This window comes from Oryctolagus cuniculus, chromosome 6, assembly GCF_964237555.1.
Source record: "Oryctolagus cuniculus chromosome 6, mOryCun1.1, whole genome shotgun sequence".
Lineage (NCBI taxonomy): Eukaryota > Metazoa > Chordata > Mammalia > Lagomorpha > Leporidae > Oryctolagus > Oryctolagus cuniculus.
This window is the reverse complement of record NC_091437.1, coordinates 58902948-58920569: the sequence shown is the minus strand read 5'-3', so window position 1 is coordinate 58920569 and position 17622 is coordinate 58902948. Positions and strand designations below refer to the sequence as shown.

General features: G+C 44.2%; 1 protein-coding gene across 1 annotated transcript in view; it reads left to right on the top strand.

The window, feature by feature from the left end:
• The first annotated feature begins 5122 nt into the window (after positions 1–5122).
• The window catches only part of UBTD2 (ubiquitin domain containing 2), a 72889-nt gene continuing 60389 nt past the window's right edge, over positions 5123–17622 (top strand). The window contains exon 1 of the mRNA XM_008255390.4: positions 5123–5634. Within this exon, the coding sequence (XP_008253612.1) occupies positions 5565–5634 (70 nt within the window). The 5' untranslated portion in view covers positions 5123–5564. The remainder of the gene's footprint in view (positions 5635–17622) is intronic.

Below are 17622 nucleotides of genomic sequence, written 5' to 3'. Positions count from 1 at the left end.
AACTTTAAAGAAAATGAAAGCAAAACAATACACAACATAGATGCAATGCTTCTTAATGAAATTTTAGCAAACTAAATGTAGTAATATAGAGAGAGGACAAAATAACATGAAGTCAGTTTCATCTAGAGAATTTAAGATTGGTTTAATACAGGGTGGCCATGTACCCCAGCAGTTAAGATGCCTGTATCCCAAATTACAGAACCTGGGTTTGAAATCTGGCCCCTGATTCTGGATAGGAGCTCTGTCTGTCTGTCTGTTTCTCTGTGTCTCAAAGAAATAAAAAAAAAATTGGTTTGACTTTTGAAAATCAGTGTAACCCATTATAATAACAAACTAAAAAGGATAAACCACATGACTATCTCAATAGATAAAGAATAATCATTTGGCAAAATACAAATCCATTCCTGATTTTTTAAAAAAACACTCTCAGCACTAATAAAACAGACAACCCAATTTTATTTATTTCAGTGGCAGAGACACAAAGAACACTTCCATTTGCTGATTCACTCCCCAAATGCCTGAAACAGCTCTATGCTGGAGATTGAAGCTGGGAACTCAATTTAGGTTTTCCCTTATGGTTGGCAGGAACTCAACTGCTTGAACTATTATCTGCTGCCTCTCAGGGTGGGCATTAGCAGGAAGACAGAATTGGGAGTAGAGCTGGGACTCAAACCCAGGTATTCCAGTGTGGGATGTGGGTGTCCCAAGTGGCAGTTTAATCTCTAGGCCAAACACCTGCCCCAACCCAATTTTAAGATTACCAAGAGATTTGAACAGATGCTTTACCAAAGAAGACCTTCCAAAGGCAAATAAGCACATGAAAAGATGGTCAATATCGTTGGTCATTAGAGAAATGAAATTAAGCTATAATGAGATGCCTATTACATACCTATTAGAATCACTAATATTAAAAACCAATCCCTGCTAAATGTTGGAGAGGAAGAGGAAGTGGAGTTTTCACATATTCCTGGTGGGAAAGTAAATGGGAAAATCACTCTAGGAAAGACTTGGGCAATTTCTTTAAAAAACAAAACAAGGAGGCAGGCATTGTGGCACAACAACTTAAGTTGTCACTTGGGACAGTGACATTCCATATCAGATCTCCAGAGGGTCCCAGCTACTCTGCTTCCAATCCAGCTTCCCACCAATGCACCTGGGAAGACAGCAGAAGATGGTCCAAGTCCTTGGGCCCCTGTCACCCAAATGAGAGACCTGATGGAATGGCCAGGCACTTGGGTTCAGCCTGGTCCTGCTCTGGCTGTTCCAGGCATTTTCCAACCAGCAGTTGGAAAAATCTCTCCCTCTCCCCCTCTCTTTTTGCTGCTCTGCCTTCCAAATACATAAACATATCTTAAACATCAAGACACCATATGATGTATTCATTACTAGACTCCTAAGCAATTACTAAGGAGAAAAAGAAGCATTTGTCCACACACAGACTTGTACAATAGCTTTGCCTGTAATCACTAATCACTGGGAACATCCCAAATGTGCAACGACAAGTAATTGAACAAACTGATGCATCCATATAACGGAACACTACTGAGTAATCAAAACAAACCCTACACTATGGATGAGTCCCAGAGTAATGATGCGGAGTGAAAGAAGCCGCATCAAAGAGTACATACAGTATGATTTTATGTTTATAATTTTTTGGAAAATGCAAAGCAATCTATACTAATAGGAAGTAGACTAGTGGAGGCTTGAGGATAGGTACTGGGGAGGAATAGAAGGAAGAGACTAAGAGCATAGGGAACTTTTAGAGATGATGCAAACATCATCGACTGTGGATTATATTGACAATTATATTGATAATGTTCACTTTCTTGATTTATTAACTTGGTGGGTTTCATGGGTAAATACCTATGTCAGACTTTAAAAACTACACTTTGGCCGGCGCCGCAGCTCAATAGGCTAATCCTCTGCCTTGTAGTGCCGGCACACCGGGTTCTAGTCCCAGTCGGGGTGCTGGATTCTGTCCCGGTTGCCCCTCTTCCAGGCCAGCTCTCTGCTGTGGCCCTGGGAGTGCAGTGGAGGATGGCCCAAGTGCTTGGGCCCTGCACCCACATGGGAGACCAGGAAAAGCACCTGGCTCCTGATTTCGGATCAGCGCGGTGCGCCGGCCACGGTGGCCATTGGAGGGTGAACCAACGGCAAAGGAAGACCTTTCTCTCTGTCTCTCTCTCTCACTGTCCACTCTGCCTGTCAAGAAAATAAAAAATAAAAAAATAAAAAAAAGAATTAAAAAAAATAAAAACTACACTTTGGGGCTAGCATTGTGGCACAATGAGTTAAGCTGCTACTTGGGATGCCCACATTCCAAATCATTGCCTGTTCAAGTCCCATTCCTCTGCTCCCAATCTAGTTTCCTGCTAATGCCTATCCCAGGAGGTAGCAGATGATGGTTCAAGTATTTGAGTTTCTATCATTCCATTTATGTGAAACATCCAGAATTGACCATCTATGGGGACAGAAAGTAGATGAGTGGTTGCCTAGGGCTGGGATGGGGGACTGGAGGGAAACAGGGAGTGACTGATAGGTCAGAGCTTCTCTTGGGGGTCATGGAATGCTCTACAATTCATTGACCATGAACATGCTGAATACTGTTGGACTGCACAACTTACAGTTGTTGAAATATGTGGCTTAAGGCCTTTACCAACCAGGCAGTCAACCAAACGATGCCAAAGGGATATGCTCAGCTCCCCACCTAGGAGACAGCAGCTTGAGACATCCCCCATGCCAGCAGAAAGTAGCTCTAAAGACAGAACATCGTCCTGCTACCGCTCCTGGACTTTCGGGGCTCATTTAATCCCATACAACTCTTGCTTTATAAAAAAACAAAAGGGGGACATGTTAAAAAAAAGAAATATGTGGCTTATGAATTATACTTCTAGAAAGGTAAAAAAAATAGGAAGATGTGCACGCACATACACACACACAAAGAAGGCGATGTTTCTGTAGAAGGTGTTAAGTGGATTAGGTCACACAGTAAGCTTAGATAGGTGATGCTAGACATGAAGGAAAAAGAAGAGTTACTAAGGACCCAATGCTGTGGCATAGTAGGCTAAGCCTTTGCCTGCTGCACTGGCATCCCATATGGGCGCCGGTTTGTGTCCTGGCTGCTCCTCTTCCACTCCAGCTCTCTGCTATGGCCTGAGAAGGCAGTAGAAGATGACCCAAGTACTTGGGCCCTTGCATCCACATGGGAGACCCAGAAGAAGCTCCTGGCTCCTGATCAGCTCAGCTCCTGCCACTGCAGCCATCTGGGGAGTGAACCAGCAGATGTAAGTCCTTTCTCTCCATATTTCCCTTCTAACTCTACCTCTCAAATAAATAAATAAATCTAAAAAAAAAAAAAAAAAAGAGAGAGAGAGAGAGAGAGGAGAGAGTTACTAAAGAGTTCCCACAAGGCTTGGAACATTATTACTGGCCAAATTCCCTGGCAAGGAAACTGAATTCTATAGAAATGTAAGGTCCTATAGCTAGTCCACAATGGAAGGTGATTACAACCCAGGAAGTGAATGGCAGAGCCAGGCCCTTACTGTTCTATTATTCTGTCTCCCAGGAACAAATGTCTGCTCAAAATAAAGGCAGGGTGGAGAACATGCACTGCTGAGAATCTTTCCATGAGACAGTGCTCTCCTGGGGCCGCCTCAGAGCTCAGCAGAAAGCCCTCATCATTTGGGTACCTACCATCTGCTTGATGGATATTGTGGAAGTCAGTTTCTCCAATTCCTAGAGCGAAATTCAAGACAAAGCAATCTCTTTGTAAATATCCAGCATGCTGCTTTTCTTTCTCTCTGGGAAGTGATGCAGTGACATCTGTCTGTCTGCCAGCACAGGTTTTGAACCCTGATCTCAGAGCAACCTCTGCAAACTCAAAAACATTGGTTGTCTAAGCTCTTTTTGAATGTTCAGGACCACCACGGAGGACAGTGCTAATTCTTCAGTGTAAGTGGAACATAGCAGGCTTCTAGATTTCACAGAACTTCTCTGCGCCTCCATGTAAACGCAGGGTTTGGTTTGTTTAATTCTCATTTTTGTGTGATTCTTAAATGAATACAGGACCTGAATCTTTGTATTTTGGATTATTTCTGTCAACTAGATTACCAGATGTGGAATAGTCCCCAGCCAATGGCTCTTTGCAAAGAGACTGCACCAATTCACACTCCCACCAGCATCGTATAAGAATATATCCAAATGCAAATCCCAAGCTGCAGAGCGTCTTTCTTAGGTCTTTCACTTAAAAAATTTTTTTTCTTTAATGCTAAGCAAAAGTTGATCCAGGCTGTTAACTGAATAATACAGTCTGTATAAAAATGAGCAGGTATTTAAAACAGCTCTGTGGCAGGAATAAGCTTTAGAAGGGCCCAGGAAGGATGACAGAATTTTCAAGCATCGCAGCAAGAAAGAGGCATCGTTTTAAAGGCACCATTAAGAATTCGCCTTCGATCGGGACGCCAAGAATGTCGGGCGTGGTCAACACACCAAACTCTTAGAAAACCCGGGCGTTCCATCAGTTTTTTTTTTTCCTTTTCTTCACTTTGTTCTGAAGCGGACTTAAGAGAGTCAAAGGCGGGATCCTGAGCAGGAGATTGAATCATCGATCCTGTGCAGAATTCTCTCTCCGTGCACCGGATGCCTCGCCTCAGTAACCCGGGTCCAACTTCTATACAATGACCGCCTCCACCTCCCCCACAGGGCACAGCGGTCGTGGGGGTGAGCGCACCGGCAGGCCCGCGCTACCGACCCCCCGGCCTCGACACGAATTCACAACGGCTGGGGCCTCCACGTCCGGCTGTTGGGGAAAGCGCCCGGTCCCCATTGCAACTTCTCGGTATCGTCTTCCATCAGAAGTACTCGACTTGGTCCCTCTCCACTTCTCCTTTCTCACCTCTGTTCTGCTTTTCCCGCTTTCTCCCCTTCTTCCCTTTCTTTCTCCTTCCCGTCCCCCCTCTCTCGCTCGCTCTCGCCCCCTTTCCCTTCCTCTCCCCCCACCACAGATCCCTCAGCCTCGCCTCCTCGCCGCTCCGCTCCCCTCCCCCCTCCTCTCGCGGCCCCGCCCGCAGCCAATCAGAGCGCGGCCTCCCACGGCCCCGCCCCTCCCCGGCGGTTCCGGGCGGGCCTTTGCGGAGCCCGGGCGGCTGGTGCGGAGGGCGGCGCCGCGGGGCGGGGGCCGATGGGGCCTGGCTGACGGGCGGCGCCGACGCGGGGCTCGCCCAGTTTGGGGTTGTGCGGGGCTGTGAAGGGGCGAGGCGGGCGCGGCGGCCCTCTCGGGATGGGCCAGCCCCCGCCTGGTGCGGCCGAGCCGGAGGCGAGGGCGGCGCGCGGGCCAGGCCTGCGGGGCGGGCGGCCCGGGGGCTGAGGTAGAAGTGGGCGCGGAGGAAGGGGCCGAGCCACGGCGGTGGGTGGAGCGGCGAGGGGGGCGGAGGCTGGGCCGCGGCGGGCGAGCGGAGCGGCGCGCTGTCCGGAGCTCGGTGGCGGCGGCTCCGGAGGAGGCTGAGGCGGCGGCGGCGGGCCCGGACGAGCGCCCGGAGGTGGCGGACGAGGCGCTCGGGGCCCCCATGGGCGGGTGTGTGGGCGCCCAGCACGACTCCTCGGGCAGCCTCAACGAGAACTCGGAGGGCACCGGAGGTAGGTGAGCGCCAGGGGGCAGCCTCGGCCCCCCATTGTTCCCGGCCAGGCCCGGCCACCTGTCCCGACCCCCGCGGGCCGCGCGGGCAGGCCCCCGCGCCCCTTTGTCATCCCCTCTCCCACGTCACTGCCCGCGCTGCGCTTCCGGCTGCCCCGCCGGCCACGGGGGTCGCCCCTTTCCCTCCCTAGCGGCGGTAGAAAGTCTGCGCGCCGGAGACGGAGCCCTCGGCCTCCCTGATCTCAGCGCCTGGGCTCGGGAAGTCAGACCCGAAACTGCCCTTGTGGCCATCTCACTCCGTCTCCAGCCCGTTTAATAATTCAGGAGCAGGATGGCGGCGCTGGGGTTGCAGAAAGCGAATTGATTGGGAGGGGGGGTGGCGGCGGGGGAGGGAGCCTAATGCGTTCCCTCCGACGGGCCCGCCACAGCTCTCGGCTCCCTTCCTCGCTCAGCGCAGTTGGCTGGTCTCAGCTTTCCTGAGTTTCAGATGACAGCTGCCCTGGTTGGTTCCAGTTTGGCCATTTAAACCTGCGAGTTTCTTGAGCTGAGCTGGGGAAGTCTCCAGTGGCCACAGGCATAGGAAAGAGGGAGGGGGAACGGTCTGCCCGGCTAAAACGTGGCCTCTTGCTGCTGCTGCTGCTGCTGCTGCTGCTGCTGTTGCTGCGGCAGCTGCAGCGTAGGGCCGGTAGGCAGCATGCTGTCCGGGTGGGCTAGTCAAATTCCGATCCGACTTACGTAAAAGGAAAATATGTAGGGTAACAGTGCACATGCATGAGAGTTTCACTTACCCCAGTAGGATCAGTACTTTCAAAGTTTGCTAACGCGGAGCGCACTTGTGCTTTGCAGAAAACAGAGGTGTACTGCGGAGACGTGTTTTGATTCCATCAGTAGTTGCTGTATGGCTGTGTAATAAAAGTAATCCTGACTACTGGAGCTAAGGGACCTTTGGCTGAGTCTCTTCTAAGGACCGTGTAGAAGTTAAATTTTTAGTTAAACGGTTTTTAGGAACAGCAAAGATGACACTGTTGATTGGATTCCAGCTGATGTTAGGAGCCGCAGAATGTGGTACATACTTGCAATGTTGTGGGGCAATGAGAGGGTTTTACAACTTTTTCTTAACATGCTAACATTTGGACCAGTTGTTTGCCTTGTCATCGCTTGTTCATACGGCATGTATACCTAACGTTGGTATACGTAGGTTTCTTGGATGACACGGTATTTAACGTGCCTCTTTGGGTGTCTTGTATGGCTAAATCCTGGGGAGAACTCAGTGAAAGTTGTCTAGTCCATGAAAATGCTACAAAATACTGCATTTCCTGTGACAGTGTAATTAGTTGGTGGCACATTAATAAGATCCTCAGTGACAACAAAGAAGGAAGATCAAAAGGGCATGATTTAAACAGCCTTGGGTTAAGGTCAAATTGGTGGTCACAATGGTTCAGTAATTGAGGTGATCATTAACAGCACCAAAGTATCTTAGTACTTGTTATAGGTAGTGTTTCATTTAATTACATTTTTCATCATCATTTAAAAATTGTCATAAATATTATTCTGTTAATAAACTTGAACCCATTTACTTAAGCCTCTGACCAGCTTTATTAGTATGGGCTTTTAAAGCATGAAATGTTAGCTTTGGAAAATTTATTACCATTGGTATTCGGTTAGATAGCAATAGAACTAGCTTCTTTGAAGATCGAGTTCTCTGGACCATAAACTGCTGTTCCTTCCAAAGATAGGTTTAGAAAATGGAACATCAACCACCAAACTGGTTTTCTTCTAGAGAGAGCATATGGCCCTGATGTAACTGGGGTAGGGGAAAAGGCTATATGATAAAAGGATTATTTCTGGAATGTAATTATGAAGGCCTTTAACCTCCATTGTCATAATAGTTACAGGTTAATTGTGGTTTAATGAAATTAGTTCAGGTGTGTGTTTCAGGTTAACACACTAAACAGCTCTTTTTAAGTAGGTTTCTGTTGGGAAGGGAGAGACTTTTTCCTAAGTCTCCTTTCCTAAGTTGGCATAGATACTTGGCTTTTCAAATATACTAGGATTGTTATTAGTTGATATATTGGGTTATAAGAATTCTTTTATTGATAGTGCTTTTTATGACAGATTTAATTACATGCACAATGTTGCGCAAACATCACCATTTTAGAATGGCTTAGCCCTCTCCAAATAGCCAGCCTTTGTTAAAAATTTTTTTTTAGTTTTGTGACTATTTATTTATTAATTCTCATCTGCTTGAAAGGCAGAGCAACAAAGAGCGAATGAGTGAGCCTGAGCTCTTCGTCTGCTAGTGTACTCTTCAAATGCCCTCATTATCCATGACTGGGCCAGGCCTAAGCCAGGAGCATGGAACTCCATCTGGTTCTCCATGTGAATAACAGTGGCCCAAGCACTTGAGCCATCATCTGTTGCCTCCCAGATGCATTATCTGGAAGCTGGATTGGAAGTAAGAAGTAACTGGGATTTGGGATTTGAACCAAGTGCTGTGGTAGGATGCCAGCATCCCAAAGTGGCAGCTTAATCTATTGCACCAGAACACCCACCCCACATTTTAAAAAAACTTTTTTTGGCCATTTGGAATATTCTTTCTTCTTGCTGTGCATCCAAGTGTTTCTGTGTCTCTCAAAAATTTTAATTATTCATGAGAGCAAGAGAGAGACAGAGAGCTCTCATTTGCTAGTTTACTTCCCAAATGCCCATAGTAGTCAGAACTGGTCTTGGCCAAATCTGGGAGCTGGGAACTCAATCCCACATGGGTGGCTGGTATCATTTGCTGACTCCTATGGTACACATTAACAGGAAGCTGAAATCAGGAGTGGAGCCAGGACTCAAACCCAGGCATTACAGTGTGGGATACGGTTATCCCAAGCAGTTATCTAAACCACTAGGTCAGATGCTCACTCCTCTAAGACTCTTGTCTTATACGTATAACTGTAGTTATATCAGGGAATAATTCTTTATAAGGTGAATTACCTTTTTGAAGGAATCTGGGAAATTTTTACATCTTTTGTGGAATATTGAAATGTCTTAATTCACATTATAAGATTTGTGTTATCTTCCTTCAGGTCTCCCATGTGGGTACAGGGGCCCAACAACTTGGGCCATGCTCTACTGTTTTCCCAGGCCATAGCAGAGAGCTGGATCTGAAGTGTAACAGCTGGGTCGCCCATATGGGATAACAGGCACTGCAGGTAGCGGCTTTACCTGCTGCTCCACAACAGTGGCCCCTGCCCAATTATTATTATTATTATTTTTTTAATGTAATTGAAAGATAGAGTTAGAGAGAAGTAGAGACAGGAAGAGATATTCCATCTGCTGGTTAACTCCCCAAATGGTCGTAATGGCCAGAGCTGAACTGATCTGAAGCCAGGATTCGGGAGCTTCTTCCAGGTCTCCCACAGGAGTGCAGGGGCCCAAGGACTTGGGCAATCCTCCACTGTTATCCCAGGTGCATTAGCAGGGAGCTGGATCTGAAGTGGAGCAGCCAGGACTCCTTTGCCCTTATGGGATGCCAGGATGCTGGTGCTGCAGGCTGGGGCTTTAACCTACTGTACCACAGTGCTGGCCCTTTTTGTGCCTTATTTTAATCAAGACAGGTATATCATATAAATCATATAAGATTATTTAACATTTCTCTCCAAGATTCCATGCTCCCAGAATTTCTCGCTGTTTTAAAATGGGTAAACAGCATACTCTTTATGGTTGATTATCCACCTTATTATTCCGACACTGTGAAGCTGGGTTTGGCATTTGGGACCTCTGAGACTTTAACCCATGGCATTTGCTGAGGAAATAGATCCTTTATAACATCTTTAAAAAAAAAAGTATGTAGAGGGAAAAACAATAAAATGATACTCATTGAACAAAGCCAACAAGCTTTGTTTACTTATTTAATGAAAGTGTGGTAATATATAAAGTATGTTCTCATTTTCTGAGTGTGTGGTTTATTTTAAATATTCAATGATAACCCAGCAGAACTGATCCTCATGGTCAGGATATTCCAGGTTTGTAGGTACATAGCTCTGAATGCTGGACATCATTTCTTTTCTTTTTTTCTTTTTTCTTTTTTTGGACATCATTTCTTTAGTCTTAACTTCCAAATGTCTCTGGGAACATCATAGAGTTCTTTCACACACCCATTTATAATAAGCAACCTTACAGACACCTACTCAAGGAGTAACAATGGATTTGAATAATAACATCTACCATTTATCCAGTATTTATTATGTAAGGAGTCCTGTTCTAAATGATTAAGTTCTCCCATTTAGTCCTCAGTAGCCCTGTGAAGTGAATAATACCTCTATTTTATAGACAAAGAGGTCGAAGCCCAGAGAAATGAAATAAATTGCTCAGCATCACACAGCATGTAAATGGCAGTCAGAACTTAAACCCAGAGCTGTAATAAAGAATGCTACTTTCTTTCTTTTCTTTTTCCTTCTAATTTCATATTTTAAAATTGTGGTAAGGCCGGCGCCGCGGCTCACTAGGCTAATCCTCCACCTAGCGGCGCCGGCACACCGGGTTCTAGTCCCGGTTGGGGCGCCGGATTCTGTCCCGGTTGCCCCTCTTCTAGGCCAGCTCTCTGCTGTGGCCAGGGAGTGCAGTGGAGGATGGCCCAAGTGCTTGGGCTCTGCACCCCATGGGAGACCAGGAGAAGCTCCTGCCATCGGATCAGCGCGGTGCGCTGGCCGCAGCGTGCCAGCCATGGCGGCCATTGGAGGGTGAACCAACAGCAAAGGAAGACCTTTCTCTCTGTCTCTCTCTCTCACTGTCCACTCTGCCTGTCCAAAAAAAAAAAAAAAAATTGTGGTAAAACATTTTGCCATTTTAAACTTTTGACTGTACCGTTCAGTGGCATTAATTATATTCACAATATAATACAATCTTCACTCTATGTGATTCTGAAATTTTTCATCATTCCATACAAAGCTGAGTCTGTTAAGCAGTGTCTCTCTGTTGTCCACTCCTCCCAACCCCTGATAACAGTCAATGTTTGTCTCACTGAATTTACCTATTTTAGATATTTTATGTAAGTGGAATCATGTAATATTTGTCCTTTTGTTTGTGGCTTATTTCATTCAGTGTCTCCCAATTTCATTTAGTTGTAGTATGTATCAGACAGTACTTAATCTGTTTTATGGCTGAGTAATATGCAGTTGTATGTACATTTTGTTTACCTGTTGATAGTATTTGTAAACTTTGGTGTTTTTTGTCTGTTTTTGGTTCTTTTGGCTATATGTCTAGGAGTAGAATTGCTGGTTCATACTGTAATTATTTTTACCTTTTTGAGGAACTGCTAAACTGTTTTCTATGGTGGTCACACCGTATTTCCATTCCCACCAGCAGTATACAAGGGTTCTAATTTCTCCAAATCTTCACTAGTGTTACTTTCCATTTTTTAAAATAGTAATTCTAGTGGCTGTGAATGAAGTAGTATATAATTGTGCCTTTTATTAAAATTTCCGTAATGATGTCAAGCATCTTTTCATGTGCTTGATGGCCATTAAAAATATTTTTTAAATTTAAATGAAAAAGGGGGGTGGGGGTGGGGGTGGGGATCAGTCTTCCATCTGCTGGCTCACTCCCCAGATGGCCGTGATGGCCAGGCCAAAGCTAGGACCTTCATCAGGGTCTCCTACTGTGGCCCAAGTATGTGGGCCGTGTTCTGTTGCTTTTTTGCAGGCTATAGCAGGGAGTTGGATTGGAAGTGGAGCATTCAGAACATGAATTGGTGCATATATGGGATGCCGGTATTCATCACATCACAATGCCAGCTCACATTTATATAATTTGGAGAAATATATTCCAGTATTTTGCCCATCTTTTAGTTGGAATGTTTGGATTTTTTTTGGAGTTGTTGATATAGTCTGGATATTAAAGCTTTATCAGATATATGATTTACAGATTCTTTTCCCCATCCTGTAGATTGTCTTTTCACTCTCTTGATGGTGTCCTTTGATGCATAAAAGTTTGTAATTTTAATGAGGCAAAGTCTATATTTTTCTTTGATTGCCTGTGCTTCTATCTTATTTTAAATAGATATAGATATATACATGTAGATACATCACCCTTCACTGATGGCATAAAGGATATATCTGTAACCAGTCATTCACATATATAACATTTGCTTTCTCAAGTGCGAATAGAAACTTTTGAGTTTACTTCCTCTGTCTAATCTGGTGAAAGATTAGTAGTGTGAAATGGCTTTTTAAAAGTTGACAATGGGCTGGCACTGTGGTGTAGCAGGTAAAGCAGCCGCCTGCAGTGCTGGCATCCTATATGGATGCTGGTTTGAGACTTGGCTGCTCCTCTTCGATCCAGCTCTCTGCTATGGCCTAGGAAAGCAGTAGAGCATGGCCCAAGTCCTTGGGCCCCTGCATCCACGTGGGAGACCTGAAAGAAGCTTCTGGCTTCTGGCTTTGGATTGATGCAGCTCTGGCCATTGCTGCCAGTTGAGGAGTGAACCAGTGGATGAAAGACCTCTCTCTCTCTCTCTCTCTCTCTCTCTCTCTCTGCCTCTCCTCTCTCTAACTCTGACTTTCAAATAAATAAAAAATCTTCAAAAAAAAAAAAAGTTGACAAAGGTAATCATAAACCCACTTAAATTTTTTAATGTATTTATGTAATTGACAAAATAATACATACTTAGGGGGTACAGTGTCATTTCAATGCATGCATATAACATGTAATGGTCAGATTAATTAGCATATCCATCACCTCAAGCATTTATCACTTGTGTTGGAACATTCAGAATCCTATTAGCTTTTTTGAGACACACAATTAAGAAATCCGTGACCTCACTGTGCTACAGATCATCACAAGTTACTCCTCCCACCCAACTGCACCCTTGTACCCATCTGAGACGCAGCTTACAATCAACAAGCTTTCAGTACCTACATTATGCCCAACATTGCGTTGGTCACTCTGGTTCCAAAGAGGAGTTGTCCTATTTCTTGATCCTATTTCCTATTTCCAAAATCCTTTTAGGAAAGGATAATGTGCACACATGAAGCAATGATACAACACTGTATATATTGATAATATCACAGCATAACTGCAAGTGCTACAGGAATAAAGAGAAACCAAGTGTTCTCAGCAACGTAAGGTTGGTCAGAAAAGCTGCTTAAAAGAAACCAGAGTGAGCTGGGTTTTAAAAGACATATTCTTCATAGACAGGTAGAACATACCAGATGGGAGAATGGTTATAAACAAAGGGTTTAATGTAACTACACATGCATTGGCTAGTGGTTTAGAAAAGAGATTTGCTGCCTAGGCTGGAGGAAATGATGGAGAGACTGGACAGGGGTGAGTAGGATAGAGACAGGGGCTTATCCTGTGAAATCTGATGAAAAGAGTACACAGTGCTGTGTATTCGTTCACTAAATATTAGTTGAACCATCATTAAATGCTAGTTAGTAGGATTGCAGCAGAGGGGGAAAATGTCTCTGCCCTCAAAGGAATTCACTACCTCACACTTTGCTGCTCAAAAATTTGGTCCCTGGGGCCTGGTGTTGTGGTGTAACAGATAAAGCTGCCACCTGCAACACCAGCATCCCATAAGGGGGCCAGTTCAAGTCCTAGCTGCTCCACATCACATCCAGCTCCCTGCTAATGGCCTGGGAAAAGCAGTGGAAGATGGCCTAAGCATTTGAGACGCAGATGAAGTTCCTGGCTTCGGTCCGGCCCAGCACTGGGCTTTGCAGCCATCTGGGGAGTGAACCAGCAGATAGAAGATACCTGTCTCGAATAACTTTCAAAATAAATAAATCTTAAAAAAAAAAAAAATTGATCCTGGATCAGCCACATTGAAATCACCTGGGAGCATGTTAAGAAGGCAGAACCTCAGGCCCATTCCAGACTGAATCACAGTCTGTATTGTAATAAGATTCTTAGGTGATTCCTGTACACATTAAAGTTCCAGAAGCACTAGTATAGCACTGCTTAAGGTGGGAAGAGACTAAAATGAGGAACTGGTGGACTGGCAGGATTGGGTGGATAAGAAAGAAGTATCAGAAAACTCTAGTGTTCAGTTTGTTGAGGTATAGATGACAGAAGAATTCTGAACTGCAGATATCATTTAGGATAATGCAGAAGTTTAGATATGAAGCATGTACATTTTCAGGACTAGGAATTGGGGTTTTGGAATCAGGAGGGAGATTAACTGAGTGTAAAAGTGAATGCTATGAATAGTGAAAAGGGATGGAAGTACCAAGACTTGAATCATGAGGGTTTCATAAAAGGTGATAAATGAGAGAAGTCGCCTCTAATAGGGCTTGACTTACAGTAGGTTCTTAGTATACTGACTGTGAAACTAGTAGATCTAATTGCATTTGAACAGATCATTCTTATACTTTCTGAAAGTAATCTGGTTCAGTAACTGCATTCTGAATGTATTATTTGTAGAAATTCTAGCACTAGTTTGTTTCTCATATACTAAGGCATTGTAGACTTCTTGGGAATTCACCCTAGAATATACCAGTAGCCCTGCTGATGTTGGAGTGGTTCAGGATAAGCATTTTGTTTTTCTTCAACAATGTCATGCACACCCCTTTCTTGTGTGTTTTCAATGACCCATATATATATTACTTCTACTCAACTAACTAGGTTGTTGATTGCATTTCTTATGCTTCTATTCTTTGGGTTGTGCCTATAATAAAAAATGAAGCAAAATTGAGCATGAAGAAGACTGAAGATTTAGTTTCTTCTCTTTATCCCTACGATATCAGTGGAAGTAAAACTCCTTCGTATTATCTTGCTTGATGAGCTCTGGAGCTTTAATGAGGGGCACATACAATTTCATAAAATTTCTACTTTGGAAAAAATTTATACTTTACTGTGAAATAGGAAGTATTTACTTAATGTGAAGCAGAGAGTGACTGATTTTACCAGGAGTAGAGCTGCAGCGAGAGGACCAAAAGGGAAGTGGTTGTAGATTGGACATGCATTGGAACTCTGGGTGGACAGGTTTGGCAGGTTGAGAGCTAAATATAGGTCAGGGAAGCTGTTGTTGGAAAATATTGAAGATGGAGAAAGCTGAATCCTCTTTGGGAAGAGATTTAGCCTTAGAGTTAACATTAAAAACTGACCAAGTCGGGCCGGCGCCGCAGCTCACTAGGCTAATCCTCCACCTAGCGGCGCTGGCACACCGGGTTCTAGTCCTGGTCGGGGCAACGGATTCTGTCCCGGTTGTCCCCCTTCCAGGCCAGCTCTCTGCTTTGGCCAGGGAGTACAATGGAGGATGGCCCAAGTGCTTGGGCCCTGCACCCCATGGGAGACCAGGTGAAGCACCTGGCTCCTGCCTTCGGATCAGCGCAGCGCGCCGGTCGCGGCGGCCATTGGAGGGTGAACCAACGGCAAAAAGGAAGACCTTTCTCTCTGTCTCTCTCTCACTATCCACTCTGCCTGTCAAAAAAAAAAAAAAAAAAAAAAAAAAAACTGACAAAGTCCACTGTGGCTGTTACCTAATTATCTGCCTTCCATTTGAGTAGACTCACTTTGTTTTAAATTTTATGTCAAAAAAAGGGTTGAAGTTCCACTCAAGATGATCTCAGAATTTATGTTTGAAGGTGTTTTTAAAAAAGATTCTTGCTATGGATATTAAGTGAGCCTGTTTTTTCCATCTCTGATTTTAATTTAGGAACCAGTTTATTAGCACTATGGACTTTAATTTGTCAAAAGTAGAAGTAGGAATCATCTTCAGTTCTCTGTCCTCCTTTTTTTTGAAAGTCAGAGAGAGCCACTGGTTCACTCCCCAAATATCTATCAGAGCTGGGGCTGGGCTAGGCTGAGGCAAGGGGCCTGAAATTCAGTTCAGATCTCCAGTGTGGGAAACAGGGACCCAAATACTTGAGCATTAGCAGGAAGCTGGAATTGGATGCACAGCCAGGACTTGAATCTAGATATTTTGATATGGGATGCAGGCATCCCAAACAGTGTCTTAACTGTTATGCCAAACACACACCCATCTAATCCTAGTCTTGGACACCTTTCTTTTGGACAAGTTTTGAAAGATAGATTTTATGTTTAAATCTATCTGATTTTCTTACTATAAATAGGAAACTTTGGCAGTACCTTGATAGTATTACTTTATCAGGTGAGAATGATTATTGTTAATCACTGATAACAAACTTTGGCCTTTACATATCCTTATCTTATTGCAAAAAAGCATTAGGTTGAATAGATTAAGCAAGATAATCAGATTAATTGAATGTGATAATTAGTTTGCTTATTTAGTGAGAGTCTCATTTTTCCTTACTGCAGACCACCTGAATGGTTTGTCTTCATTTGGTAGACCACTGCACCTGATTCTTCCCATCGCCCCTCACCATTCCTCCCAGCTTTCTGCTTCTGCTAGTACTCAGGTAGTACTAGGCTACCAGGAAGCTCCTCATGATTCACTAGTAGTTCAAGGACCATAGGTTAAGAGTTTACTAACACGTATGTACATAAAGATGCATGTGTTTGGCCAGGAACAATCAGCATGTATTCACCATCTTATATCAGTTACTTTGACTTACAGTCAGCGAGAATCAAGTTTGTTTTTTTATATACCTGTACATTGGCTGAGAGGTTAAATATTGCAGAAGAATACATTGGGTGTTGTGATGTTGTATTTCTGCATGTTTGTAATAAATCTTTTAGAAGTTTCTATTTTAGCTGTGTTTTCAGAAATGGAGTTTCTATTGAAGTTAGACATCTAAAAAATGAAATATTTATGTGTGAAGGTTTTTTAAAATTTTACTTGAGTGTGAGGTCTTAATGATACACATTTGCCCCAGATTTGACTTAAGTTATGAATTGGTAAAATTTTTGGTTTTCTGATTGAGTTCTTACCTTTACAGGAAAATCTTCAAATAATTTTTTGCATTTATTATAATTGGCCTTTAGGTATTAAACAAGCTTAGACTGCCTCTTTGCATTGGTTAAGATAGTTTTCATGCTTGTGTATCAAAGGGGCAAGAGTAACAAAGAGTCCAGTTCACTCAGTTATGAATCTGCTTTCAATTCAGGACAAACATTTATTTCTTAGATGAGTTAAGATGCTTCTTCACCTGAGACAGGCATTTGGCATGGTGGTTAAGATGCTGCCTGGGGCCAGCGCCACGGCTCAATAGGCTAATCCTCCGTCTTGCGGCTCTGGCACACCAGGTTCTAGTCCTGGTTGGGGCGCCGGATTCTGTCCTGGTTGCCCCTCTTCCAGGCCAGCTCTGCTGTGGCCAGGGAGTGCAGTAGAGGATGGCCCAAGTGTTTGGGCCCTGCACCCCATGGGAGACCAGGAGAAGTACCTGGCTCCTGCCATCAGATCAGCGCAGTGCGCCGGCCACAGCGGCCATTGGAGGGTGAACCAATGGCAAAGGAAGACCTTTCTCTCTCTCTCTCTCTCTCACTGTCCACTCTGCCTGTCAAAAAAATTAATAATAATAAAAATTTAAAAAAAAAAAAGATGCTGCCTGGGATGCCCACATTCCATTACAAAGTGCCTGGGTTCAAGTCCTGTTTTTACTCCCAATTCTAGCTTCCTGCTAATGCTCACTCTGAAAGGCAGAAGGTAGTGGCTCAAGTGGTTGGGCCCCTTCTACCTACGTGGGAGACCTGGATTGAGCTCCTGGCTTTGGCCTGGCCCAGCCCCAGCATTTGTGAACATTCTGGAGTGAAGCAGCAGATGGGAGCTTTCTCTCATTTCAAATAGATAAAAACGAACTTTTTTTTTTTTTTAAGCTGAAACTTTCAAAAATAGCCAGCCCCCATTATTCTAACTCTGCACTTGAAGCCAGTTTCAATTAGGGATATAAATAAGGCTGCTGGGGGAATTACGTGTTTAAATAACAGTTAGGTGAAGTTTTGAGATTATTCTGCAATAAAGCCAGTATTAGGAAAGTTCAAGGAGTAGTGGAAAGCAGGGTCAATAGGCCTCACTGAAGAGGTAGTGTAAGAAATTTGTCTTAGGGGCCAGCATTGTGGTTTAGTGGGTAAAGCTGCTG